The sequence below is a fragment of the Rhododendron vialii genome, chromosome 4a (genome assembly GCF_030253575.1).
Source record: "Rhododendron vialii isolate Sample 1 chromosome 4a, ASM3025357v1".
Taxonomy (NCBI): Eukaryota; Viridiplantae; Streptophyta; class Magnoliopsida; order Ericales; family Ericaceae; genus Rhododendron; species Rhododendron vialii.
The window spans coordinates 18,665,013-18,692,843 of NC_080560.1; the positions used below are offsets into that span (position 1 = coordinate 18,665,013).

The 27,831-nt window shown below is 38.8% G+C and overlaps 3 protein-coding genes and 1 non-coding gene across 10 annotated transcripts; 3 read left to right on the forward strand and 1 right to left on the reverse strand.

Moving 5' to 3' along the window:
- The first annotated feature begins 2,327 nt into the window (after positions 1 to 2,327).
- Positions 2,328 to 12,825, forward strand: LOC131322147 (vacuolar-sorting receptor 1-like). Of its 4 annotated transcripts, none has more exons than XM_058353350.1 (12): positions 2,328 to 2,969; positions 4,910 to 5,602; positions 6,138 to 6,226; positions 6,606 to 6,675; positions 6,761 to 6,844; positions 7,340 to 7,416; positions 7,534 to 7,615; positions 8,668 to 8,750; positions 8,892 to 8,958; positions 10,964 to 11,095; positions 11,544 to 11,656; positions 12,397 to 12,825. In XM_058353350.1, exons 1-12 carry the CDS (start codon positions 2,684 to 2,686, stop codon positions 12,496 to 12,498), a joined length of 1,878 nt encoding a protein of 625 aa, XP_058209333.1. In that variant the 5' UTR covers positions 2,328 to 2,683; the 3' UTR covers positions 12,499 to 12,825. The 4 variants fall into 4 exon arrangements, with proteins under 4 accessions (XP_058209333.1, XP_058209334.1, XP_058209335.1 ...); XM_058353351.1 differs by having other exon boundaries at positions 2,375 to 2,969; positions 11,550 to 11,656; XM_058353352.1 differs by having other exon boundaries at positions 2,377 to 2,969; positions 6,761 to 6,838.
- LOC131324906 (small nucleolar RNA snoR100) lies at positions 9,063 to 9,170 on the forward strand. The gene has a single exon (XR_009199491.1). It is a non-coding gene; the product is annotated as a small nucleolar RNA snoR100 (small nucleolar RNA).
- On the reverse strand, positions 9,749 to 20,392 carry LOC131322149 (uncharacterized). Of its 4 annotated transcripts, none has more exons than XR_009198714.1 (5): positions 19,661 to 20,154; positions 18,962 to 19,283; positions 15,527 to 15,651; positions 13,360 to 13,924; positions 9,749 to 10,121 (listed from the first exon to the last, which is right to left on the reverse strand). XR_009198714.1 is itself a non-coding variant. In XM_058353355.1 (4 exons), exons 1-4 carry the CDS (start codon positions 19,790 to 19,792, stop codon positions 13,466 to 13,468), a joined length of 1,017 nt encoding a protein of 338 aa, XP_058209338.1. In that variant the 5' UTR covers positions 19,793 to 20,392; the 3' UTR covers positions 13,230 to 13,465. The 4 variants fall into 4 exon arrangements, 2 of the variants coding, with proteins under 2 accessions (XP_058209338.1, XP_058209337.1); XR_009198713.1 differs by lacking the exon at positions 9,749 to 10,121 and adding an exon at positions 13,189 to 13,242; XM_058353355.1 differs by lacking the exon at positions 9,749 to 10,121 and having other exon boundaries at positions 13,230 to 13,924; positions 19,682 to 20,392.
- Positions 20,393 to 25,337: 4,945 nt separating this feature from the next.
- LOC131322150 (pentatricopeptide repeat-containing protein At1g64583, mitochondrial-like) lies at positions 25,338 to 27,394 on the forward strand. The gene has a single exon (XM_058353356.1). The coding sequence runs from the start codon at positions 25,442 to 25,444 to the stop codon at positions 27,038 to 27,040; it is 1,599 nt and encodes a 532-aa protein (XP_058209339.1). The 5' UTR covers positions 25,338 to 25,441; the 3' UTR covers positions 27,041 to 27,394.
- The last annotated feature ends 437 nt before the right edge of the window (positions 27,395 to 27,831 follow it).

The window sequence follows — 27,831 nt, forward strand, 5'->3', positions numbered from 1 at the left end:
TTTGATGATCCGAATGTTATCAACTTTAATCACTATGGCTCTATATCATATGTCAAGAGTCAAAATACTTACGAAGCATAATTTATGCATGTAAAAAAAGAAGCAAAAATTTAAGGTGTTTTCTAATCTCATCTACCAAAAGACTTACAGCTTGTATTAGTGACAATCTAATACAACAATCATACATGATAATTGCGCCTTACTTAAGGTTAAAATGGATACTGCCATGAAAAGTGGGATTTGAGAGTAGAATACGAGCCGTCAAAGACAGAATAACACCTGACCAGATCATGATGGGCTAACCCATGAGGAGAAAAAAATGAAAAAAAAAAAAATGAAAAGTGCATTACAATGGACAGAATGTCCGGACGTTGAGGACTAAATGTGTTCGAATCATAGTTATGGATATCGTTCCGTATCGGCCGGTACGTACCGTTTTGACGAAGAACCGGTACCCTAACCCCCCAATTTCGTTCCGGTCTCAATACCGGCCGGTATCGGGATACCGGTCTTTCTGGCCGAAATTTTGCAGAGTTTTTTTTTTTTTTTTATTTACTTTTTCTGGTCCCAAAAAAACCCAAAAAAAAAAAACATTTCAGGCCCAAAAAAATAAAGAAACGTTTTTAAAAATTTTAGCAAAACACGGGCTTAACCATAGTACGTGCGCGAGGCTTAGATCCCGGATTTGCACCCCCCTGCGCACGAATAACCCGTGATGCGCACCCGATTAATTGGTTTCCGAATCAGTTTTTTCAAATTGCCTTCGGCCACGGTACATTTTTCCGAGCGCGCGAGACCTCTTATTGGGTTCTCATTCACAAGTTCACTAGTGTGCAAAGTCATTTAAAGTGGAAAAGAGTTTTGTAACTAAACAATGTGGGACTAGAGAATCTCTAGTAGAGATATTTCATGATGAATTGTATGATATGGGGGATTTTTTTGAATTATAATTACATATAATTATTATATATATTGTAGTTGCAGTAAATCCGAAACGGTACCCGGTACCTGACCGGTACCGGTACGTACCGTACCAGTAGGAAAACTGGTACCCTGTCTGAAACGGTATTCAGAACTATGGTTCGAATTATTCGACACACGTTGTGTGATACTATATGGAAAATGATTTGTGCACAGATGTCGAGATGTCTTTGGAGCCGTTAATGTGTGCGGGTCCCTACATGTATTTTTGGGGTTCAAGTATCTAAATTTGTGTTTGATGCATGCTCCCCATACAATACACGTGGAGTTTACACACTTTAATCTTGACCGTATATCAGTGTTCCAATCAAGGATCTCAATACCGTTTCGCACAGGCCGCGTACTGTTTTCTCACAAAATCAATAGCTTACCCCTCTAGTTTCGTTTCGATTCAAATACCGACTGGAATTGGTCATACCAGAAAATATTGACTAGTACCGATCGGTGTAGGTGAGTTACCGGCCATACTTTGTTTTATAGGAGGTAATTCCACACTTAGCCATGGATAGAGAGCTCAATGAAAAAGTAAGATTCATGTAGCGGAACCAATTAATTGTGATATAATGCTCTTTTTGATTTGATTTGATTTGGTTTATTTCTTTTTGGCTATAAAATTTACTATTTTCTTTATCTAGTAATTACACACACATATAATCTTCATAATCACAGCTATTCTATTTTTAGTTGATCTTTTCAGCTGGTTGAATGCTTTGTTTTTTTTTAGTATATATAAGTATATATACATCTTAGTAAGTGTTCCACTCACCTTTTAGGACTTTTAGAGAGCTATGTCCTTATTCAAATTTTTTTCTCGTTTGTTAGTTTTACTCCAAAATTTTTTTGTGGATAATTGGAAAAGTAATTTTTTTTTACTTTTACTCTAATATTTTAGGAAATAACCACTTTTCAGCACACAAAAAAATGTCATTCTTTTTTTTTTTTTGTGTTGAAATGTGGTTATTTCCTAAAATATTAGGGTAAAAGTAAACTTTTCTACTTTTTTGATTCCTCTGATCGAGACGAATCAATAATCCACAAAATTTTGTCGCAAAACTAACAAACGTGAAAAAAAAAATTGAATAAAGACAAAAAAGGGGAAAAAAAAAGAAAAGATCCTAACCGTAGAAACGTTGGCACTCAGTCGATCAAAAGTTCCAAAACCATCGCCTACAAAAACAAATCCTGGCCTGGCCTGCATGAGATGAGACAACACAAAAAGAGCTTCTCCACGTGTGCCTTTTCCATGACACGTGGACACCAACGAACCACCAAGTTCGTTACTACGTACTCCATGTGGATAGTCTACAATACATTCAGCTCCACGGTAATCCCCATGCAACGGACCAGCTGCCAACTCCATAACCAAAAACAAAGAGAACACATGACATGACATCAACCTTTTTCAGGATCTTCTCTCTCTTCCAAACCCAACTCATCACATCACTTTTTTCTCCCCTCACATTTTGTCTGAAATCAAAACCCACGAAAATCACTCGGGAAAATGTTTTTCTGACATTTCATTCGCTAGCTTCATTGTCTCTATATTAATCAAATCCAATGTAATATGTGAGATCGATTCGTTTTGCATTCTATCGAATCTGTGTTTGTTTTTGAATTCTGGGTTGTCCATCAAAATCAAAATAAAGGTGGTTGCATTAATTCGATCTTCTCATCAAGGGGTCATTTTCGTCCGAAGAAAAATATGAGGGAGAAGCTGGGAATTTGTGTTTTCATCTGGTTTGTTCTACATGAATCTTGTGTGGGTAGGTTTGTGGTGGAGAAGAACAGCCTGAAGGTGACGTCACCGGGGTCGCTGAGAGATGTCTACGAATGTGCGATTGGGAATTTTGGGGTTCCTCAATATGGTGGGACCATGGTTGGGACTGTGATTTACCCAAAATCCAATCAAAGGGGATGTAAGGGTTTTGATGATTCTTTCAAATCAAATCCTGGTGGCCTCCCTATTTTCCTTCTTGCTGATCGAGGAGGTAAAGTTTTTTCGTTGCGTTTCTAAAATTTAGATTCTGTATCTGTTTTTTTTTCCCTCGGTATGTAATGTAGGGTGTCCCGGGCCGGCTTGATTTTGTAGCTGTTTTTTTTTTTTCTTTCACAAATTGGGATTAGAATCAAGACGCTCTCACGTGATTCTCATATGATGCAGAATGAGAGCAACAATGGTCTCATTCAACGATTCAACCTGTGTATTTAGGTGAAAGTTGTCCATGCAATAAGTAGTGGATCGGACATCAATATCAATTTAACGAACAAATAGCAGCCTAAAAAAAAAAAAAAAAAGGAGTAATGAAAGGTCAGAGTCTTATCGTCTGTTACCGTCTATTTCCATCTATTGCTCTGGAAATAAATCTCAGTACACCAAGATCAATCTGATTTTTGAATCGATCATTTACACCTCGAGATCCTGAAAATGTACGGCTCTGATCGATGGGACCATGGTGGATTCCATTTTGTCTTGCATGAGAGTTTCAGTCCGGGCAACGAGAGTGGTACCAAATCGAGGCGAACTCTGAACACAACATTATTAACTCGTGAGATTGGTGCCCATTAGAAGAAGGGAAAGAATGGTGATTGTATTGGGGGGTTTTGATGACCAGTCGTGTTTGCTAACTGGTTATATCTATTGTACCTATTTGGGACCGCATGTCCCACAATGTGTATGATATTCATTACGGTGGTTTAATTGTCTTGGCTATGTAAAGGACTACACTAGAAATCATTTGCTTGATGAGTTGTGAAGGGCACTTCAGTTAATAACCTCCTTTCAAACCATCAGCTTAGATGGTTGCGGCGCAGCGGCTGGGTTGCGGCCGGAATGGATAGGGGCAGCGCTTTAGGGTTTCTTTTTCAATTTTTTCTTTTAGGTTCTAAGCTTGGTCCAATAGGTGTTTCTGGGCTTGGCCCAATACGTGTAGGTTTATCCCAATGGATGTTCCTTTGTTAGCTTCTTGCCAATCTCGGATTTGGATCTCGGATCCTTACTCCATTAGTCTTTGTAACAATTTCAAAGATTATAAAAAAAACCATTAGCTTAGATTTCTTGTAGAGTTAATGAGCCATTAATTAAAGATCACAGATATTCCTTCTAGAAAATGTAATTTGATCAAAGCCCTGTATTTTGGGCTTTAGACGCCCATGCTCATCTGTATCGTAAACTTGTAATGTCGTCGCCCTTTGAGCATTTTTGCGGATAAAAAAAAAAAAAAAAAGACTTGTAATGTCGTTATCGGTTATTCCCTTTAGTTCATCACTTTGTTTGAACGCCACTGATGGTTTTTCCGATCTCGACAGTAATAAAACACGAAATGAGTTTAGGGCCTTCTTTAAATTTGATGTTGGTTGATATAGAGCTCTCTCTCTCTCTCTCTCTCTCTCTCTCTCTCTCTCTCTCAACACATGGGCGCGCGTACATGTGAGTACGTAAATCCATCTATGAAGATATATCAACTACTTACCCAAAAAAAGATATATCAACAACTCAGCTAACAAGTTGTAGTTGTGACTAGCTCATTTGGTTCTATTTGCTTATTTTCTTATTTTTTGAAATATTTTAGTCAAACCTTTTGTTTTGGTGAATCTACTTATATTTGGGTCGAATTTCTTTTACTTCTTCCCTCGACAAGAGGAACTGAAAAGGCAAATAACAAGATTGAAAACCCCTGGTAAGCAACAATTAAGTAAATTGTATGGCACATCTTTTTGTACTTTTTTGATTCCTATCATTGAGGCAAATCAAAAAATTAAAAATTGTTGGCGAAAATATGTAAAAGAGTTCACTAAAGTCGAAAATATTCCTCAAAAAATAAGAAACTAAGTTACTCGAACCAAATGGAAAATAGTTCTTGTTAGATGCATGTGCACTGTAATCATAATGCCAATCATATTTCTTACTTATAGGTTGCTATTTTTGCAGAATGTTACTTCACCCTGAAAGCATGGAATGCACAGAATGCAGGAGCAGCTGCCATTCTAGTTGCGGACGACAGAGTTGAGCCTTTGATCACCATGGACAAACCAGAAGAAGAGGACGCGCGCGCAGATTATCTCCAAAAAATAAGCATCCCTGCAGCACTCATTAGCATATCCTTGGGGAATAACATCAAGAAAGCTTTATCAAACGGTGAGATGGTCAACATAAACCTCGATTGGAGAGAGTCTGTACCACATCCCGATGACCGGGTCGAGTATGAGTTCTGGACCAATAGCAACGACGAGTGTGGGCCCAAATGCAATAGTCAGATTGCTTTCGTCAAGAGCTTCAAAGGTGCGGCTCAGATTCTTGAAAAGAAAGGGTACACTCAGTTTACGCCGCGATACATAACGTGGTATTGTCCAGAGGCCTTTATATTGAGCAAACAGTGCAAGTCTCAGTGCATTAACCATGGAAGGTACTGTGCTCCGGATCCGGAGCAGGATTTTACTCGAGGGTATGATGGGAAAGATGTTGTTTTACAGAATTTAAGGCAAGCTTGCCTTTTTAAGGTGGCCAATGAGAGTGGAAAACCATGGGTTTGGTGGGACTATGTGACTGACTTTTCAATCCGGTGCCCTATGAAAGAGAAGATGTACACCAAAGAGTGTGCGGATCGAGTCATTGAATCACTCGGTATGTTTTAACTAAGTGTACGATATGTGATTCCCTTGGAGTTATAGTCCAATCAAATGTTGAAATCGGGACAAACAAAGGAGCCCTTCGCTTAAACGAGGTGAAAAGCTACAAATACAGGAAATTCTCACTGTGACAAAACCTTAACTATGTTATTGGTAACCAGTATTGCGGACATAGTATTAGTGAATAACATGCAACAGGTTACAAATTATGGAAGTTGCATTCGATTTGTTCATTATCATATTGCAATTCTGTTGTGCTCTCGTGTGATCAACTGTCATATTTTATGGTGTAGGTGTCTTTTTTTGTAGTTGCGGTGATTTTCTTTGTGGCTAACTTAGATTTTCTGTTAGGCCATTGTTATATGATTACTTTAGCACATATGATTTCTTTCATTTTGCTGATTTTTTTTTATATTGAAAACTTGATGACATGGATAAGCTGTTTGCATTTGCGGGCATATTTGGCACCTGCCATTTGTGAGGTATATATTCTTACAAATTCTTTTTGTTTATCGTGACAACCTTTGAAGGGATTGATGTCAAGCAGATAGACAGATGTATAGGAGATCCTGATGCAGATGTAGACAACCAGGTCCTCAAGTCTGAGCAGGAAGCACAGGTATTAATCTAGAGAGCTTTGATCTTTCTAGCTTGTTTTTGAGCCTGAGATTTCGTTTCGTTCCCATCGAAATGACTGAAATATTTTTGTTTCCGAGGCAAAGTGAAGGAAACATTAATGGAATTAAAAATCCCTATGCTTCCACTGATGCACTAACATGGCAAAAGCTACGAACCATACTTGAACATTGGGTTTTTGAGGACCAATAAAATCCAGCAATGACACTATGATGTGTTTTCAAATGGATATGACATTCTGTGAAACGTTTTAATTTTCTAGCTGATGAAACAATGGAACGAAACAAATTCTGATCATTGATTTGAGGAATTCTATTATTGTGTAATGTTGGTGGCAATATTGCATTTGCTTGGAATTTCAGATTGGCAGAGGCTCACGTGGGGATGTGACAATATTACCAACTCTTGTCGTAAACAACCGACAGTATAGAGGTTCTCAGAAATTGTACTTTGTAATTTCAGTTGCTGTCTAGATTCAGGAATCTGTTCCTGGAGTGTATTTTCCTCCTTGTTTCAGGTAAGCTGGACAAGAGTGCAGTTCTGAAAGCCGTCTGTTCAGGTTTCCAGGAGACTACAGAGCCTGCCATTTGTTTAAGTGCAGGTCTTGACTTATAACTAGCGTTTAACTCTTATCTACTCACTTTAAATCCTTCATAAAATGTTTGCCCTTTCAATTGTTTGGCATTAGATGACAGTTTTCTCCTCATTGTGATAGGCTGACAGAAGTTAGTATCATTTCCAACACGAAGTCCAAGGTCTTAAAAAGATTTCTGCACTTATTGCAGATTTAGTGTTCAAGAGGTCAATATATAAAATGGGAATTAAGTTTCTACTCTAGACAATATGGTTTTCTTTTATGCATGTTCATTGGAGGAACTTGTTTACTAAGATTGCTGTTGTATCTGCATTAGTTGAGCAAATTCCAACAGTGGAAATTCGGAGTAACATCTGAAGTTTCATTTTCATTCTTAGATGTGATTATAGTCACACTGTTGCAGCATTGATTCTGGTTTGTGGATGATTAAATAGCATTTTGTATGAACTATGCTTGTGTTTGACTGCTGGCCCTTATATTTTCTCTTGTGATTCCTTGCAGATATAGAAACTAATGAGTGTCTACAAAACAACGGTGGATGCTGGCAGGACAAGGCTTCTAACATCACTGCATGCCGGGTATGTAACCTTATGTCAGTTTAATTTCTTGCGGAATTTTCTTTTTCTTTGTATTTTGAAGTGGAATCTAGTTTGAGTCTCTTCAGGATTTCTCTTATTTCTAGTAAATTCTTGTAGGATACTTTTCGAGGGAGAGTGTGTGAATGCCCCATTGTGCAGGGTGTAAAGTTTTTTGGCGATGGTTATACTCATTGTGAAGGTACGCAAATATTCAACACCCGTGTAATTTTGCTATTATACTTGAGACAAATCTCACAACGGGAAAGCGGGAATAGTGTCTTCTTGAATTTGTGGCCGGGGTTTCATGTTTTATAGTTAAAAGCAGGTAAAGTGACCCCATCATAACAGGGAAGGTATAACCTTGTGTGTTATGGAAACCTAATACCCATTCAAATATACTTGATGGACAATGGGACATGGATTTGTGGGTACTTCTAGGTGCATTAGATGCCTAGAAGAAAATTTCACCATGTCTTGACATCCGACAGGATACTCCATGAGGAATTCATTTCTCATGCCCGCTCCTTGGAAGAGATTAGAGAAGGTTATTGGAGGACGTTGTCCAGCAAAATAGATGTAATCAAAATGACCAATTTCAACGTATCTCTTAAATTTCTGCATTTTTGCAAGTCCTATGTTACATGGACTCTGGCGGGGCTGTATATCCAGGGGACAATCAATCAACCTTCAAACATTAGGACACAAACTCGGCACACAAAATTTATATCCCCTAGCCATATTCATTTCATGCTCTTTATGGTACCAATGTGTTAAGTCATTTCATCTCCTCGCCTTGTAGCAAGAGTAGATCTTATACTTTGAACTAACTGTTGAAGTCGTATAATATGTTTTGGAAGTTATGCAAGCCTATGCAGATCCTCTACATTTTCCGTCACTAGCTACCCACAGTAGTTCATAACTACCATTATACACTATCGTAAATAGCCACAAATTTCTATGCGCTCCATATAACTAGCCTAAACAATGTGCAACTCACACTCCCAAAAGTCGTAACAAAAGTCCAAAAAAATACATAACAAATCGCAGCACAATGATGTATAATAATTAATAAATGAACCACAAAGCGTAACCAACCACAAATGCAATGCTCCAGGTTTCTATGGTATACCTTCATCGTATGTAAACCACAAAACTCGATAACTTAACCCACAGAAGTACAAATCATAGACAAGACTTACTCTTGCTTTTTTCCAATATTTGCATTTTATTTCAGCATGTTTGCTTTAACAGCTTCAGGTGCTTTGCGGTGCGGATTGAATAATGGAGGCTGTTGGACGAAGACCCAAGAGGGCAGGACCTATTCAGCTTGCATTGTATGTGGTTTCTTTTTCCCCACTGGAACCAGCAGATATTTTGCCTCTAGAGTTCATCCGTATTGCACTCTTGGTTTTTTTTTTCTTACTTGAAGTTCTTGAAGTGCCCACTGACCATAGAGTGGTTCTTGATGAACTCAGGATGATCATTCAAAAGGTTGCAAGTGTCCACCCGGATTCCGGGGTGATGGAGTGAATACTTGTGAAGGTACTGTATCACTTTCTCTCGGTTTTAGTGACTAGTGTCGTGAAACGCGACAAAGATGACTGGATTTTATAACGAGTGTTGTGCATACCTATGCTCTGGACTATAAATGAAGGAAGCATGGTAATGTGCACAGAAATTGAATTGGGTCTCTAGGCCTGCTCTCTCTGATGCCATTTGGCTCTGATTTGGGGGCATGGTTTCGCAGCAAAACAAGTATAGGGGGTCACTGTTTCAGTGGTATTCTGAGAGCAGTCCTGCTACATACACAACAAACTGTGTACAGATTGTGCACAGATTTTGTTGTGGGGCCCACCACGGGTCCCACACAAATCATCCGAGCCGTTCATTAAATGTAAAACATTTTTTCAAGGGTCCCTGCAAAAAGTAAGCTCAATCCAATACCTATAGATGCTTCATCCAACCATCTAACTTTTCATTCAGATTTTCGGATAATGAAAAGTTATTGATTGGATCGAGCACCTATAGGTATCGGATTGAGATTATTTTTTACGGGGACCCTTGAAAAAATGTTTTACATTTAATGAACGGCTCGGATGATTTGTGTGAGACCCATGGTGGGCCCCACAATGAAATCTATGCACAATCTGTGCACAGATTGTATGTGTGTGTAGACTTTCTGTTCTGAGAGCAATCACTTTGTGCATGTTACCAAAGGTTAGGTCTGTCTCCAATCTTCTCCCGCCCATACCTCAATGATTGGAGACTACATGGGTTCTGTTGTTGTGGTGGTGGTGGTGTTGTTGGGCTTGCCAAGCTGTCAAAATCAGTACTTAAATGTTTTCTTCGGCCCATTATTTTGCTATGGCCATTATCAACTCAAGTGTTGGCAGTTGCGCCCTTCAGACATGCAGATTTTCCTTCTGAGAGAATTTTACACAGGATGCACTTTCTGAAGTTGTACTTGTTAGGTCTATTCTATGAAGTTCCGATACTGATAGGATACAAATAAGTAGATGAGAAAAAAGCTAAAGGAGGATACCAGTACAGAGAGGATATGCTTGTAAGATTACAGTTTCTGTAGTTACTGAATCATAAAGGACATAATTTTATAGATGCTGAGAAACTAGGAATTAGATACTCCCTCCGTCCTTTTTTCTTTGTCCACCTTTTCATTTTGTGGTGTCCTAAAATGCATTTGCACTCTGCGAAATCAAAGCAAAGATTTTGTAGTTTACCAAAATTATAAATGTTTAAGTATGGTTTAAAAAGGGGGGATAAAGGGGTCATGTTCATAATCAACGAGTTCCAATCTGATTTTAAGTGCATTAAATATATATCCCTGTAAAATCTAGAACTCCCTTAAGGGACCAACATTATGGGTCAGGGGCAATATTTGTCTATGAGGAAATACCTAGTCTCAAAAGTATGGATACACACATCGGACACATTTATGACACGAATGCCCCACTTCCACAATTCTGAAAAAAAAAATATCACTTCGACCCCATTCCTTTGTGCAATAAATATAAGTACTCTTTTATCTACCCAAACAGTCATACTCAAATATGTGGAACCAAAGCTGCTATTTCAATTTCCTACAAGTTCAGATACACGACCTAGAGTATCTCAAAAGACTGTGATACTCTTAAGTGTAAAGACAATTAGCATTAAATAATGGATTAAGGAAGTAACGGATACACATCCATAAGTATCAGCAGAGTCAAGGTATCTGTAATGGATACGAAAGAATTATCTGTACTTCGTAGGATCAATTAGATCAACTTGCTTAAAAAATGAAATTCATGGTTTTTAAGTTTTCCAAGATCATGGGATTTGTTTTATTCTGATATATCTCTATCCTTCATTTCTTTCAATGAAAACTTTGTATAATCTGGATATTATCTGGGATCCTCTGAAGTGTTAAGCCTCCTGCTTTCTTATCAGAAGTTACCTTTTAGTAGACAGTAGAGTTAGAAGGTTTATAGTTGGATGGCCTCCACATTTCATTCCTTTTTCTCTTCTCTTACCGTTCGTTGTCTCCCAGATATTGATGAATGCAAAGAAAAGTTAGCCTGCCAATGCTCACAATGCAAATGCAAGAATACATGGGGCAGTTATGACTGTAGATGTGGTGGCAGCAATTTGTTGTATATGCGAGAACATGACACTTGCATAAGTGCGTATGAGTATCTCTCTTACTATTTGCTTATTGGTCTATACCAGTCTATACCTCTTGAGTTGTGCTGTCATTATATAGCTGACCATGTAAAATCCATGTGTTTCTTGTTGGCCCGATGTATTGTCTGGATCAAAGCATTGGCTTGGACTATAATTCTGAAGGAACCACATATCATAAGTTTGGTTGGAACTTTTGTGACTGGAGTTAAATATCCATTGGATATGCACAAACCACGGGATGCAAAATACCTAGAGGATGTGATATTATTAATCCCTGTACAAGTAATCACAGAATCACCTGTACTACATGATAATATATCCCTTCACCATTGGTCCAATCAAACAAAGATGGCTTCAAATAATAAAAACCTGATGGACATGAAGCTTCCTTGTAGTCGCGTTGTTATCCTTGCCTGTTTTTGCCGCTAAGTATTTGTATCGGGAAGATGCAGGTAAAGATGCTAATAGAGAAGTCGGCTGGGGCTTTATTTGGGTAATTATTCTTGGTTTGGCTGCTGCTGGACTAGGTGGATATGCAGTTTACAAATACAGAATCCGGGTATGGGTATTTTGCTTTGTTGTACGTATCCAGAGATTTTTCATGATCGTTCATATTAGGCTTGTAGTTGGCATGTTGATCTGCATGATGTGCCTGGTGATGGGTCCTATTGTAAGGAAGACGTGGAACCCTAACTAGGATATATGAGGAAAATATTGCAGAAAGATAAAGAACAAATCAAGAATAATAATGCAACAAACATGTAATTTATGTAGTTCATCCAAGTAGGCTATGTCCATGGTCACAGCAGTTGTTTCACTAGGATAAAGAATGATACGGGAATTACGTTGGAGTTTCCCTACGCTTGCGACATACTCCTATATAACTAGGTCTAGAAGTCCGTGGAAATATCAAAACTACACTTAGAAAATTTCGCCATCCGCGACACACATTTCTTAGTGTACAATAACACCAGGCTCTAAAATGCATAGCACTAGAAACTGCCAAAACTCCATTCGCACTTTTAAGTAGCTTAACCAAACATGTTCTATCTATGACTGATTACTGGTTCAAAAAGAACAGTAAGGGATGATAACAATGAACTGCCAGTAAAAAGAGATATATCAGATACTAAAGGAGCTTTTTTGGTTATCTGAATGAAACCCTGTGATCATGGATCTCTGAACTGTTGCTTAGATTTGAACCTCGTCGTATTAGTTACTGGATCAATGAGCTTAGATCAATGACCATTGATGCTGTTTCACTTATATTCATTGTTCTTGGTATTCAATTTTTTGCAGAGCTACATGGACTCTGAAATTCGGGCTATCATGGCGCAATACATGCCGTTGGATAATCAAGCAGAGCTCCCTAATAACCCTGCTCCCTATGCATATGCGTGAAGCTGTGAAGCTGAGGTTCTGCCAACATCCCTTCAGTTAATGCAATGCATTTCTCTCCGTTTATTTTTTGGGGAGTTATGTTTTCTTGCTGATATTTACGTGTACATGACCAAACCTAGTGCACAATAAGCTTCCCATACGGGGCATTTTCCTTGCAGCCAACTGGCCCGATGATTTTAGGTATAGTTTTGTTTTTTCCCCCCTAGTATTTCTTTTGTCCTATGTCTTATTTATTGACAATATGACACAGTAGTGGTGTAATAGATATGAAATGACAACGGGCTAAGACACAATCAGAATCCTTACCTTGTGATGGGTTTCGGGATCCTTTTCATGTGTTTTGGCAAAATATAAGAACCAAAGGATCAGTACAAGATTAGATGAAGAGCTATAAAAAAAAATTAAAATGCAAGACCCTATTCATAAGAAACCAATGCAGCTAAGGGCCCAACAACTGAAGAGGCATTGAGGCACAGCAATCGCCGAATCTTGACAAGGGTCTTGAAATTGGTACCAACAACAAGAACTGGGAATCAGAAAGCTGTAACAGAACAAAAATGCAAATTACTGCGGAAGACGAAGGGTTTGTCAATCTGGGAGATTGGGAACGAATTGGAGCATTGTGAATTTGTGACTGTTTCTGTAGGACATTTTCTCTTGCGTAAAAATTCGAAAGGAGTAGATAACTTCTTTTCACGTACCAAGTCTCCTTTTTTCTGCAGACTTCACACTTGGCCGCCAAAACTGCTCGATATTATTACACAAAAACTCCAAATGTCAAGAAAGAAAGCGTGATAAAAGGTTTACAAATTAAAATCACTCCGTAGAGTAAGTAATTTTCAGTTAAAAAAGAGGGCTTACAAATTTACACTCAAATTTTGAATTACTCCTATATCTCTGTATCTTGGCTTCTTGGCGTCATGTCCTCCGATAATCCTGGTTGTTTCCTTTTCACAACGCTACAACTCTAATCGTCCCAATCGTTTCCCCACCCATCTTTGTTAGCAGATCTCGCAGTAAGGCCACTTGACGAGATGCTGCCAACGTGACGTCCCCCTGGCGACCTCACTGCCTTGTCCTCGTCCCAGTCATCATCCCATCCGTCATCCCAACCTTCTGCAGCCTCCAAATTAACAGCGGAAGCAGATTCTGGCACCCCCATTTCAAGTTCCTGATATGGAACTCCGTCGTGCCTTTTCCTCTTCCTAATCTTGCAGCAAGCCCAAGTTCCCCCAACAATTAGTGCTATTAGAAATAAAAGGTATGCACCATAGATGGGGGTCAATTGCTTATAATACGAAGGGAGCCGCTGTAAAAAGTCTCCTTTAGATTGATGAGGACCCATCTGAAGCGTGCATTCCCCATTTCCAGACTTCAATATGATTTTGGTGCGGGTGTTTCCACCAATAGTCTGAGAGACACTGATCTATAACACAAAAAAGGAGCTAATAATGAAGGCAATCCCACTTTGTGGTAATTCTTAAGTATCAGCTCCAGCACGTATCCAAAAAATCAGCAATTACATATTAGTAAAAATCAACCTGTACTTGTTTTTAACCAATACGGTCAAAAAATAACAGCAGAATTGCAACTTGGAAAAAGATGCACAGTTTTCCTATCACTAGCTGCTCATTGCACTTCTCAAGTGCAGATTAAAAGCAAAGATGGATTCCGGTTCCACTCACACAAAAGTTGACACAACATTTGACACAAAACTAATCGGAGTTTCACGCAAATAATCAGAGCCGTTCAATTTGATTAAAATATGTTTTTAAGAGTTCTCGTAAAAATCGACTCATGCGGGTATCGGTAATGGCTTGATCGGTTCATTCAATTTTATTCTATAAAATTTGATAGGAATCAACTGAATAAACGATCAAGCCCTTATTGATATCAGAATGAATTTTTACGGGAGCTTTTAAAACTATGTTTTAAATAAATTGAACGGCTCCGATCATTTGCGTGGGGGTCCTACATAAAACTTGTGTCAAATGTTTTGTGAGCAGAAATGGCCCCTATATGTATACACTAATGTGAAGAAGTAAATGTTGTCCTCCCCTTTGATCGGCATCGGCACATCTTTCTGTGAACTGTGAAGCATTAATAATTATTGGATACACTATTTCCAACAAGGAAAGAAGATTCAGAATAGTCTTGTAGTCAACTATACTTTTTCCTTTCACCTGTTTGGAGAGACTAGTGAATGGTGTGTACAAATAAGTGATGTTATCACCTCATACTGCTTAAGGCCATGAATTGCTTCATTGTTCTCAGAATTGCCAATGGCACACCACATAATCTCAGTTCATTGACCTGAATAACCTGTTTTAGATGGTACATATTCTTTAGTTTATGTGTCAGCTGGAAGTCCTAGTCACGCCATGGAAATGGATCCTCTCCAGTCGTACTTTTGGACTGGAGGAGACAGTCGACATCACAACCGTCCATTTGCTGGTATGAACGGTTGAGATTTGTTCATAACTCTTCCATGGAAGAGTTTTGAACAAATCTGATTCATTGATTATACCAATGCGCGATGTGGACTGTCCCCTCCAATCCAAAAGTACGACTGGAGAGGAGCAGGATGCTCAGGCCATATATACATACTGCATCTGATACAATCCATATCCTGAACCTAAAGAATAGACCATCTGACGTATGCAAGTCCTATTCCATCTTGACTTCAGCCACCCAAACATCATCTAAATCTCTCCCTACTGACCGTCTTAGCCATTGTTTCTTGTAAAATAAATGTAGGCAGCACTTTTATAGGTCCATAATGGTTCAAAGGGAAACATACAGAAAACTCATCAGCTTTTGTGAATCACATTTGGATTTTCTATAAACAGTTGCCAAGCAGACTGTCACTTTCAATATATTGCATTTTCCTCGGCTCTTGGCACCATAAAAATTTATAAGAATAACAGCAAATTTAGAACAATGGCACCATAAAAATTTATAAGAATAACAGCAAATTTAGAAGAATACAAAAAGGAGATGTGAATCAGCAAAAATAAAAATTACATACCCCTTCAGTTTGGTGCTTGGGGATCTCATAATTCATAACCTTCCCCAATGACGTTGAGATAGTAATATTCCCTTTCACGGCGCTCTCTCCTTCATTTTGGATCAGAAGAACCAAATCTTTGGACCCTGTAACAATACAAGAGAAGGTGAAGGGCCTGTATCCCCTTCGAGCAATAGGTAAGACTAATGCTTTAGTTGGTTTATGGCTTTAGTGAAAGAGAAACATCATTGCCCTCTGTTTCTTTACTATGTAGAACGGAGAAAACTACTAAACTTTCTAGATTGGTTGTATTAAGGACAAGAATTTTCCCCTCCACTTTCCTGTCCCTCTTCCTTTCCCTTCCCAATTTCAAGTTTTCAAGTTCCATAAAGAGCCTCAGAGCACTCAACAAAAGACAATGGTCACATTATCGCTGAATAAACCAAGTGGGTTGTGGGTAGGAGAAATTATTTTTAGAACTACCAAATCCTTGATAAATCATAGTTTCTTTTCCTCGCTGTTTCCCATGGTAACCAAACAAGGAATACTGATGTCCAAATCCAGCAACCGAGGTGCATTAAGCTCCTAGAATACCTTCTGATGTTTATTTCCTTATAGATATCATAGCCCCCCAAAAGCAATGCCAATATGTCAGATAAGATGTATGGATCTGTGACATTTCTCAGGAGAGTGTTCATCAGAGTATCTACTTCTTGGAAGCCCTTTTGATGGCGATCAAAGGCATTGGAAATTGGTCTTGGTGGATCCACTGAAAATATCAATATTCGAGGATTGAAATCTGGACGATTCAAGCACTAGGAGCAGTTCAAGACAATTCAAGAAGGAGCTTCAAGGCCATGAGTAAGGATACATGTCATTGGTTGTAAGAGAACTCTACCATATGCCATTGGTGAGAAGTGTTCGTTGTTCTTCCATGATTTTCCTCCCGAATTGGCATTTCTCCCATGAAAACTCTGCTAGATGACATTCGAGGCCTTGAGGTTTCAGTCCCTGCTTAGAGTTTTTTGGATCAGTTTCAATGTTTCAAATACAACCGTGGTCTTAGTTTTTTGTAATTCCTCAAATACGTCGATGTATTTTCTTTTGGAGCTTAAAAACGACCGTTGAGGGCATTTTCCAACCTTCAAACTTGATTGTGGTGGAGCTTAGATGTGAGAAACTCCTGATGCCCAATAAGCTAGGGTTTCAACCAGCTCTGAGACAAACCATGGTTCCCAACGCAAAGTTCAAGGTTGAAAAGTTCGATGGAAACCAACAACTTTAGAATGTGCCAGTGATGCGATTGACGTGTGGATCCAACAAGAGCGTTGAAGGACAAGCCCAAGGATATGATGGATAATGACAAGAATAGAATGCGCCAGCAAGCTTGTGGCACATTTGGTTGTGCCTCACGAAGGATTATTCAGTGATGAACAAAACAAGGGATAAGATGTTGCTGGATTTGATGGAGGACAAATTCATGATAAAAAGCGTAGGGAAATGCCTCAACTTGAAGACGTCCTTCCATGTGCAATTTCGAGCCGTAAGCTCTATGCATGAACATATAGGGACAAGTGTTTAGGCATGTCCGACACTTGTCCGGAGAGTGTCATGTCATGTCCGTGACTGACGCGTGTCGAACACGGATACGTGAGGCCGGTAGACGTGTCCATGCTTCTTAGGTCACAGGAAAGGGCATTGGAAGAAGGATTGTCAAGCTTTGAAGAGCGCCATTGACAAGGAGTCCAGGCCAATATTGTATTTTTGAAGATGATGGAGATTTTGCTCATGCACTTATGAGTTTGTCAGCTTTCATTCATTCAGGAGAATCGAAATTCATTCTGGATGCTTTTACAGGTATGTTCTAGGTTGAAACATAGTTTCACCTCTTTAGGAGCTTTAAGTTCACAGGATTGGCAATCACTTTGTATGATGGAGGCTAAGAGATTGTTTCACGCAAGTTGGTGGTAATGAGAGGCACTCAACACAACATAACCTGAATTCCTATTCCTCTGAAGGGAGTATGACTGTAAGTGAAGAAACCATCGTTGTTGGCAAAGGAAAACTGAAGATTCTAATTTGGATACTACCAATTCGGTGCACATGCATTTGGCCTGTTTCGGAAGCAATTTTGGCATGAAACTAGGGGGAGGCAATCCAGAGCCAAGTTATCCAGGCCAATGTGACACTTCTCTTTGGAGGTTTGTATCCGTCTGATTCTTTAATCAATGTGTGTTCCTACTGCACTTAGATCTACTTCTTTGAATCTGGATATGGTCATTTTCATAAGGCATTGATGCTAGTGGAGATAGATCGTTGAATGACTAACATAGATTGACAGTTAATTAGAATGATAATTGGAACTGCAGGATTGAGTTCAAACCTACTTCGAAGCAAATCCATCTGAAGCCAGTTTAAGCACCTTTGGATGCCTGAGCCTTTGGGCAATTGATGGCAGCCTCGGAGACGATGGCACATCTTGGATTCTAATATGTTTTTCCGATTTTGGTATTGTTTACAACCAGAACTTGACCTTTGTGCCTTAAGCCAAAGCACCCAACAGTTGAGTGCCCCAGGCTTCCCTCTCCTTATACTTCTATCTAGGTAGTTACGAGCTAAAAGACGTTCGCTACTTCCGGATGCATAAATAGGTTCTAGAGCAGAGATCTAGCAACGCATTCTAGGCGTACTTGAAGTTGTCCAACGTGTTGGATTTTGGTTCTAAAGTTTGCTCACGGCTTCGGAATGTGGAAATTAAGCCCTTTTGTTCAGATTATTCTGGAATTCCGAATTATGTACTTATTAAGGGGTTGAATATCGACAGTTAATTTGGTGTTGTCTGAAGAGAGTTTGCTTTGTTTGCTTCCATTGGTTTCGGCTCTCTCAACTCTCTTTGGTTTGAGCTTGTGGAGTTACTATTTGTTTTGGCTTCCACTTTGGGGATTGCATTTGGTAGCAGTGTGAAATTATTTGGACGGAGAATCCTTTCCAAGGAGGAGCTTTTTGACTTTGGCTTATATTGACAGACGGAGCTCCTAAACCACCATTGATGGCAACTCCTGTATACCTTGTCATATACCTTTGGTAATGGCAACTCGCCCATAAATAGCAACAATCAGATTGTAAAGTCAACACACTGATTAGAGAGAGTTAGGATTGGGTCTTGAATGGGCTTCTGGTATTGAGAGCCTTTGTAAATTCTCCTCTGTAGTGCTCTATCAACTGCCGTGTTTTGTAGGCAACTGCTCAAATCGGGTAAAATTTGTGTCTATGTTTGAATTGTGTCTCTTTGTTTGTGGGGTGTTCACAGAGACACAAAGAGACGAATTTGGACTTTAAGCTCTGGAGTTTCACCCAAACAAACAACTGTAAGCAGAATATCACTCTTCCAAAGCAATAATGATTTTTTTTAAAAAAGAACAAACAGAAAGAACACCAGCAGAGCAATGAAGTTACCAGTCTCAAAACGTTGAATGCAACCAGTCAAAGTTTCCAGGATACTGCACTGATTGGTGGATCCGTCGCAAGTCTCCTTACCAGCCAAATGTGGAACAAATTTTCCTTCATTTTTCTCTTCACGACTCTTCTCACCCTCTACCTCCTTAGTCGACGAATTTTCTGAATCATCACTCTTCGATCCCTTTGGATTTACTTTCGTCAAACCATTCGATGACTCGGAATCCTTGTGCTCTTTTTCCTTAGACTTACCACCATCAATTGGATTAGCTTTTGATTCCTTATCACCGCTGCTCGAAACAGGACTAAGCAAAGGCGAAACCTAAAAAACAAACCTCATGTCTCAGTACTATTACATCCACACCATTCTTTGCTGTTCAGAAAATTATTACATCCACAACAGGAGACAAGCAAGCCCCTTTGGATCGATTGATTTCTTGAGAAAAGAAAAGAGTTATGCTTTCTCACCAAATCTCATAATTTTCACCAAACAACATATGCCTTGCATTTACACACATTTCTCACCTATTTATCCAAACAAGGGGTGAGAGAGATTGCCCTTTCTACTCTTTTCTTTTCTCACCAAACCCCTCAATCCTTAATCACACAGATAGACTACAAACATATAAAGATAATTATTTACATTCATAGACGTATGAATATGAACGCACACATATAAACAGAGAGAGATAGAGATACATTTGTTTCAGGAGAGCTAACCGTTGGCGCCGCACCGGTTAATTTTCGGAGATTCCAGGGAGAGTAAGCACTGGAGCAGTGGGAAGCAATCAAGAACAGGAAGATAACACAGAGAGGTCCATTCCTATCCATTCGACGGGAAAAGAAAAAATAAATCGTTGGGAAATATTTGGATCCGTGAAATCCACCTTTAGCCTGTGGAAATCAAATCCGGAAAAGAAAATCCGATTCCCGATCCTAGAAATCGGCCGAGCGAGAACCTCATCTTCGTCGCAAAATCACAATACCATTAATCAATTCGGCTCGAGAAATCGGGTACAGAAAAAGTGAAGCTGGACTTGGAAAAGCTTAGAAATTACGCAACGAGAGGAGAGAGACGTAGGGCTGTTGGTTCTGAATCTCTGGCAAGTTAAAGTTGAGATTTTTAACTGCTGGATGTGAAGGGTTTTTCAAGTCGTAACTAACTAAACTAGTAGGATTTTCGCAAGGTTCGAAGGTTAACGACGACGCAATATAGGAGTACTTGTAAGAGAATCTAACACCTCGCCGTTGGGCTTTTGGAGGGTGTGGGCCGGCTTCATGGATCGTCTCCACTCTGGACACAAGTAACGTGCGCATGTGTGAGCGGAAGCGCGAGGATGTGCACGACAGTCTTTAAAAAATGTCCCTAAAAAATATATGTCAAACTATTACTACTTTGGAAAAGCGGGAACGAAAGTGCGAGACGAAAGTGCGAGTGCTCTCGCACTCCCATGAGTCTTTAAAAAACCATGCCAAACTGGAGTAGTACTTTGGAAATGCGACGTCAACTGAAAGCGCAAGTGCAAAGCAAAAATTGATAGCGCGAGCAAAGGACCTTGCTAGATGATTATGTGACTAAGCTCTTGACTCTAATTGTGGAAATTTTGTTTCATGGTCTTGGAAAGATAACAGTATTTCAACCCCTTTTTCATCACACATTCTTGAAGAGTCCAGTACGAAGTGTATGGATACTATAAGAAGAGAATTACTCTTAATTGTGACTCTAAGAGCAGGGCTGGCTTATGGCCAAGGTCGGAGAAGCCCGCGCTTTCGGCCCCCCAAAAAGTTAAAAATGAGGGTCCTCAAAATGTTATGATCCTATATATATATATATATATATATATATATATATATATATATATATATATATATATATATATATAGAGAGAGAGAGAGAGAGAGAGAGAGAGAGAGAGAGAGAGAGAGAGTTCTTTTCAGGTCCGGACGCCTTACGGTCCAGACCTCCCATTTTCCAATCTATTTTTGATGATTCGAGCTGCTTAATGTGATCAGAACGTGATTTTAAGGGTATCAAGATCCTTTGTTCGACGCCCAATTATAAAGGTAAAAAAGCCATCAACGGAACCTTTGGCAGCAATAGCGGAAGTTGTGCGAAATCAGGAAAAAAATGATCGGAAAGGACTTGATCCGAACAGTTTTTTATTGAACAGTTTAGTAAAAAACTGCTCGGAACAAGCCCTTCCCGATCATTTTTTTTGTTGATTTCTCACGGATACCCTTAAAATCACGTTCTGAACACATTGAGCTGCTCGGATCATCACAAATAGATCGGGAAATGAAAAATCCGGACCATAAGAAAATCCGAGCGAGTGGACCTGAAAACTACTGTGTGTGTGTGTATATATAGTCCCTTCTTATAAGGACTACCTTATTTTAATAAAATGCAGACCTCCCTTTTCCAATCGAATTTCGATGACTCGAGCCGCTCAATGTGTTCAGAACGTGATTTTAAGGGTATCCGCGAGAAATCAGCAAAAAAAAAAGATCGGGAAAGGCTTCATCCGAGCAGTTTTTGTTTGTTTTTTATCTAACGGTTCAAATAACAATTGATCAAATCAAGCCCTTTTCGGTCATTTTTTTTGCCGATTTCTCATCGGTACCCTTAAAATCACGTTTTGAACACATTAAGCGGCTCGGATCATCAAAATCCGATCGGGAAATGCGAGAAATGGGAGATCTACATATAAAGTCCTCATTTTAAGGTTCTTACCTAAAGATTTCTGTATATATATATATGATCCAATAAAAAATTGCACTAGCTTCCTTTACACAAAATAGGTCCAATTGAAATTTATAAGCCACAAAATAGGCCCAAATGATGAAATTACTCATTAGTAACACTAAGGCGTTAAAAAAGAGAGAAAAGAAACGGTTGGAGCCTGGAAGATATTTTCAGTTTGGTGATTGCAAAGTACTCGATCAGGCCCTATCTCCTACGCTACCATCTATGTTGGATTATCAAATTTTTTGTAGTTAGAGGAAATTAGAGAGAAAAAGAACTCCTAAAAGAAAAGCTGCGCAACCGATCAAAAAAGAAGAAGAAAGAAACGTAGACGCTTGAGAAGTCGAGGGGAGGGAAGATATAGGGAGGTCTCATTCAAGAAATTCACTTCCGGCCTCTAAAACTTATAAACCGGTCCTGTCTAAGAACATCTCCAACTGAAGTCTTCAAATTGAAGACTCAAGATAATTTTCTTGTATTCCAAAAGTAAGTATGAAAAATGTAAATATTCACGTCAACTTAACCCAATTCTTCATTCATATTTTAATATGGGTAAAATATGTATTGCCCCTATCCGAATTTTGTTTACTTCGTCCTTCAACTATCAATTGCACATACTTGCCCCCTTAAACTACCAAACCGTTAGTTACTAAGGCCAAATCCCACATTCCACCCACTTCTTGAACGGAAATCGTTTGTTTCTTGGGCAGAAACCGTGACCTAACATTAATCCCTTTTTTTCCGCCCCTTTGACCTAAAAGATAGAGAATGAGATGAACAAGTTCAAAAAAAGCTGAACCAGTACTTCTTCCAAATCCTTGAGACTTTGAAAACACTCTTCAACTGACAGTTAGATATAAAGTTTCGGGTTGAAGATCGAAGCATCATCTCTTCTGGCACCAACCGCAATCCACTCGTCACCGTTTTTCCTCTCGCCGCCTGTCGTTGCTTCGTTCCAATCCACTCTCGTCCAATTGATACCGTCGCCGTTTGTTGTTTATGTGTTGATTTGATTTCTTCCCCTTTCAATTTTTTTGGTCAAAGAGAAAAAGATGAGTGGGTTTTTTGTAGAACAAAAAGTACTCTGTTTTTTTTTTGGAAATTGCAAAAGTTTTATCGAGAGTTCAACCATTATTTTTGGCCAAAACGAATAGTTCTACCATGGAATGGGGTATGTTTTAAAAAAAGAAAAAGAAAAGGGTATGTTAAAAGACTTTATTACCCTCATTTGTGGATTTTCCATCCATGTCTTGGATGGAAGTTGGGATTTGGCCTTTGTAAGTAATGGTGTCGTAGTTTAAGGGGCAAGTGTGTGCAATTGATAGTTGAAGGACGAATTAAATAAAATCTAAATAGTTTAAGGGGCAAATACATATTTTACCTTTCTAATATTCAAAATCTCATTCATTTCTCTCTGAAACTCAATTTTTTCCTCCAAATTTTAAACTACTAGGTTTTCAAATATTACCAAAATATATTGATGAGTGGTCTTGTTTAAAAGGTCTTATGAATATCTTTTGAAATATATTAATAATATGAGAAATGATTTAATTAGTATGATACTAGAAGTTATAACATTTTAAAGTATTGAAATAAAATGAAGAATGTTTCATTTTTTGTAAGATTCTTCATATATGAATAATCAAAAAGTGATTCTTCATTTGGAAGGGAGTATTGTTGGAGGCCAACAAATCTTCAAAAAAATGAAGAAATAATGGCTTGGTTGGAGATACACCCAGTCCAAGGTCCCAAGATTCAAGTCATAGGCTACCATTTTTGCATTTACCTTTGAAAAAGGAGAAAACAAAAAAAGAAACAGTGTTTAAAATCTTTATTGAAAACTTTCAAATGCTATTTGAAAGCTCTTTAGTCTTAAGATTATCCGCGTAGTTTCTTCACTACAAATGTAGAAATGATACTTACCGATATCCATTAAAGCTGATTTTTTACAGGACACCATAAAATAATATTTTAAAATTTATCAATAATTTTTTGGATTTTTTTGAGACCCGAAATAGGCTTCACATAAGATGTAGTGTAACTATGTAGTGTACCTATCTTTAGTGTTTTTTAAAACAAAAAACCCAAGTGGGCACCACAAAAAATCATCTCAATCCGATATATATATGTGTCCGATCAAATCCTCCCATTTTTTAAAAATCGGCAAAAATTTTCATCCAATCTTCCCATTTTTGCCAATTTTTAAAAAATGGAAGGATTGGATCGAGCACATACACATATCTGATTGAAATGATTTTTCATGATGCCCGCTCCCTTTTTAAAAAAAATTATTGAACGGTTCGAATTTTCCGTATGTGACCCATAGATGGCCTCGCGTGGCCGTCTGTACCTCGATCAAATGGGGACCATCGGTCCCTTTGCATTTGTTAATTTTATGTTAATTTTGTAGGGATTATTGTTTCGTCTTTTAACGATAGAAATTTAAAAAGTAAAAAATAATGTTCGAATCTATTTTTGTTTAATAAAGACAAATATAATCCAATTACAAAAATTTTTGGTTTTGAAGTTAATTTTTTTTACTTTTTAGATTCCTCTCATCGAGAAGAACCAATAAGTCACAAAAAAACTAATAAATGAAAAAAAAATTGAATAAAGAAAAAAGTAATCATCGAAAATTATTTAGCCAAAATAGATACTACTAATTATTACAGTAGTATTTCTTTCAGCGTAAAATGTTTAAAAAAAATGTGTTAATCTCTTTCCGATTAAATATAGTAGTATGATTTTAATGTTGATTGATATTTAATAAATTTAATTTAAAGCTATAATTTACATATAGTACATACAAAATGAACTGAACTGCTCAAATTGTTTAATGAATCCCTAGTGAGTCTTATTTTGAGTCAAGAGATCGCATGGAAAATCATTGAGAAGATCCTTTCACAATTTTAAAAGGAAATATGGGTCGAGAAATTGTAGTCTTTGATAAGTTTTGTAAATCCTATTCCAATTAAAGAAAAAAAATGTTAATCCCAACTCACTAAGGGTGTGATTAAGTTGCATGATGACGCATCTTAAAAGAAAGATGGGTTTTAAAATACACAAAAATATATACAAAATTATGTAAAAATCTGAACTATTTACATCTTAACCATCGATTATTAACCGTTAGCCAAAATTGAAAAAATTATGGACCTCATATATTTGTAATATGATGAATTGCTATAGTAACATATATTGACTAGGTGCTAAAGAAATAAGGGCTTTTAAGTCATCCAAACAAGTCTCGTTAACATTGTCTTTGAGTTTTGCAATGTAAATACATATCTTTTGTTTTTCGATTTCAAAACTTTGATTTGAATTTTGAAGGAGGTTGGTTGGTGAGGCTCAAAGCGAGAGATGAGGTTAAAAAAAGAAAGAAAGAATTGTTACTTTGTTAGTCTTAAGTCAACGACTCTCTCCTTTTCCTTTTGAAAATCTTATTGTGTACATTTGAGTATATAAAGAAATCAAATATGAAAAACATATTTTCCTTTTGAGAATCTTATTGTGAACATCCGAGTATATAAATATAAAGATATAAAGATTCAGATTTTCTACGTGGGATCCATTATAAGTCCCGCGTGGATGTCGTCGATACGGGTACCATCGGCACCGGTAAATATGAAAAATGAATGATGTATTGTCGTCGGAACTTATCCAATTAGCCTGCGTCTCTCTCTCTCTCTCTCTCTCTCTCTCTCTCTCTCTCTCATGTTTTCATCACTTCCGACTCCATGTCCCCCACCCTCCTAGCTTCCTCACTCCTTCACTCCTCTCTTCCATCTCATCCCCCTGTAACCTCTCACTCTTTCCTCGCCCACGACACCACCCAACAAACCAAATTTATCCAGTTTGCCACCATCCCTACTTCCACACCCAATTCCTCACAAACCACATCAGACCAATTAAGCAGCCCAAAAGAGGTTATTTCCAATCCAATTTATCAAATTGGGTTCAATTCAGTTTCCCAAGATAGCAGAACCAGTAGTAAACTACAAGTTCAAAACTTGGTCAAAAGAATTACAGCATTACCCACTTCCCATAAATCAAGAATCATCGATACCTTCCAATCAGATGGCGGTTTCAACACCATATCCGACTTCAATGATCTCCTCATGGCTTTTGTCGAAGCAGATGAACTTGAAATTGCCTTGAAACTGATGAGCTCAGATATATCATCCTCTCATGGGTTATTCCCAAACAGCTGGACATATTCCATTATGATCAAATTACACTGCAAGAAAAACCATCTCAGTGAGGCCAAAAGAGTCCTAGACCACATGCTCGAAAACGGGTTCCAGCCAAACGCTGCAACGTTCACTGACCTCATCAGTGCATTCTGCAGAGGAGGGAGAGTGGGGAAAGCACTGGAAGTTATAGGGATAATGCGTGGAATCGGTATTGAGCTGACGATTCGGACGTACAATTGTCTGTTAAAGGGGTTGTGTTATGTGGGGAAAGTAGAGAAAGCTTATGAATTGTTGATGAATATCAAGAAATCTTCCAAGAAGAAACCCGATATTTATACGTACACGGTGGTTATGGATGGGTTTTGCAAAGTGGGTCGGTCAGATGAGGCATATGAATTGCTTGTTGAAGCTCTGGAGGTGAGTTTGACCCCAAATGTGGTCACTTACAATACTTTGTTTAATGGGTATTGGAAGGAGGGGAGGCCACTGGAGGGTATGAATGTGTTGAAGCAAATGAAGGATAGAGGTTGTGTACCTGATTACATCAGTTACAACACCTTGTTGTTTGGTCTGTTGAAATGGGCTGAGATTCGCGCGGCAGTTAGGATTTATAAGGAGATGGTGGGGATCGGTTATCGGGTGGACGAGAGGGTGATGAACAATTTGTTGAGGAGGTTGTGCAGGGGTTCTAGGAGGGAGGGAGGGCTGTTGAAAGATGCGTATGAAGTGTTTGAGAGAATGGCTGACTGGGAGTTTGTTGTTTACGATTTTACGTACGATTTGGTGATTGAAGCATATTGCCGCGGGAGGGATGCAGATTTGGCTCTGGTCAATTTGCACAGGATGGTTGGATTGGGATATGATCCGAAGATTGTTACGTTCAACAATGTTGTCCGGGCACTCTGTGTCGAGGGAAAGGTTGAAGAGGCATTGTCAGTTGTCGTCATGTATAGAGGGAGAGGATTTCCTAGCAGAGCTACTGTCGACATTTTGATTGATGAGCTTAATCGACGGTTAAGGCATTCTGAAACGTGTAGGTTGTTGGCCGCAGGATTGAAACTGGGTTTGATTCCAAACAGAGAAGCGAGAGGAAAAAACCCTTATTCGCATTCGAAACAAGTCACCTTGCACAATGTCAGTTGAAAAAATGTAAGATCATATTTGAGGTTTGTTTCTAGCAGCAAGGCGTTCATCAACCTCCCTTCCAGCATACTACAAATATAGGGAAGGATAGGAAGTGATCGAAAAGATCAGAGTATTTCTGAACTTTGAGGCTTTACAATCATAGAAGAGCTCTGACATGATCTTGCAACAGAAGAATGGCCGCCTATGCTATGTGCCATTTTTTTAAAACCTTCAAATTGAAGTGTAAATGGAAACTCGCAGAATTTGGTTGACTGTTATATTCTTGAACCCTATTAGCATGAGGGTTTCAAGTCACTTCAGATGTGCTATTAGAAGGATTACTTGCAATTATTGGGAAACCAAATTGAGATACTAGAAGGAGATCATAAGTTGTAGTCAACTTCCTTTAACAATAGACAGTACATATCTTCAAGCTTCATCTCATGTTCTAGATCACGCATAGGAGCCGCCTGGTCTCCTCTTCTACCCTACCCTAGGGTTAGGATTTCTGCCTCCTTTTTCCACCGGACCACTCCTCCATGCCTCCTCTCTCCCCCCTCATCCACCTCCCCCGCCTATTCTCAGTCCCCCATCCCTTTTTCTAGTTTCCGGCCTCTGGTGTTGTGTTTTGGGAGTGGGGCTGCCACCTCTGTGCCCCACCCTCGCCCGTCCCCCTCCTTGCCCACCACCGACCGTCATCTCCACCACCGGCCTTTCCATGGCCCTGCCAGAACTCACCCCCTCCGCTTCCATTTTCCTTTCCCGCCGCCTCCTGCCTCCGACACCTTTGCTCTCCGCCCCTTTGTCTA

Coding starts and splice junctions, on each gene's coding strand:
- LOC131322150 (XM_058353356.1), top strand. CDS start 25,442: ATGTCCCCCACCCTCCTAGCTTCCTCACTCCTTCACTCCTCTCTTCCA.
- LOC131322149 (XM_058353354.1), bottom strand. CDS start 19,792: ATGGATAGGAATGGACCTCTCTGTGTTATCTTCCTGTTCTTGATTGCT. Junction 15,652..18,961: donor CATTCAACGTTTTGAGACTG/GTAACTTCATTG, acceptor GTATTGTTACAG/GGTCCAAAGATTTGGTTCTT. Junction 13,925..15,526: donor CCAAGCACCAAACTGAAGGG/GTATGTAATTTT, acceptor TTTGTGTTATAG/ATCAGTGTCTCTCAGACTAT.
- LOC131322147 (XM_058353350.1), top strand. CDS start 2,684: ATGAGGGAGAAGCTGGGAATTTGTGTTTTCATCTGGTTTGTTCTACAT. Junction 5,603..6,137: donor TCGAGTCATTGAATCACTCG/GTATGTTTTAAC, acceptor CAACCTTTGAAG/GGATTGATGTCAAGCAGATA. Junction 11,096..11,543: donor AGAACATGACACTTGCATAA/GTGCGTATGAGT, acceptor TGTATCGGGAAG/ATGCAGGTAAAGATGCTAAT.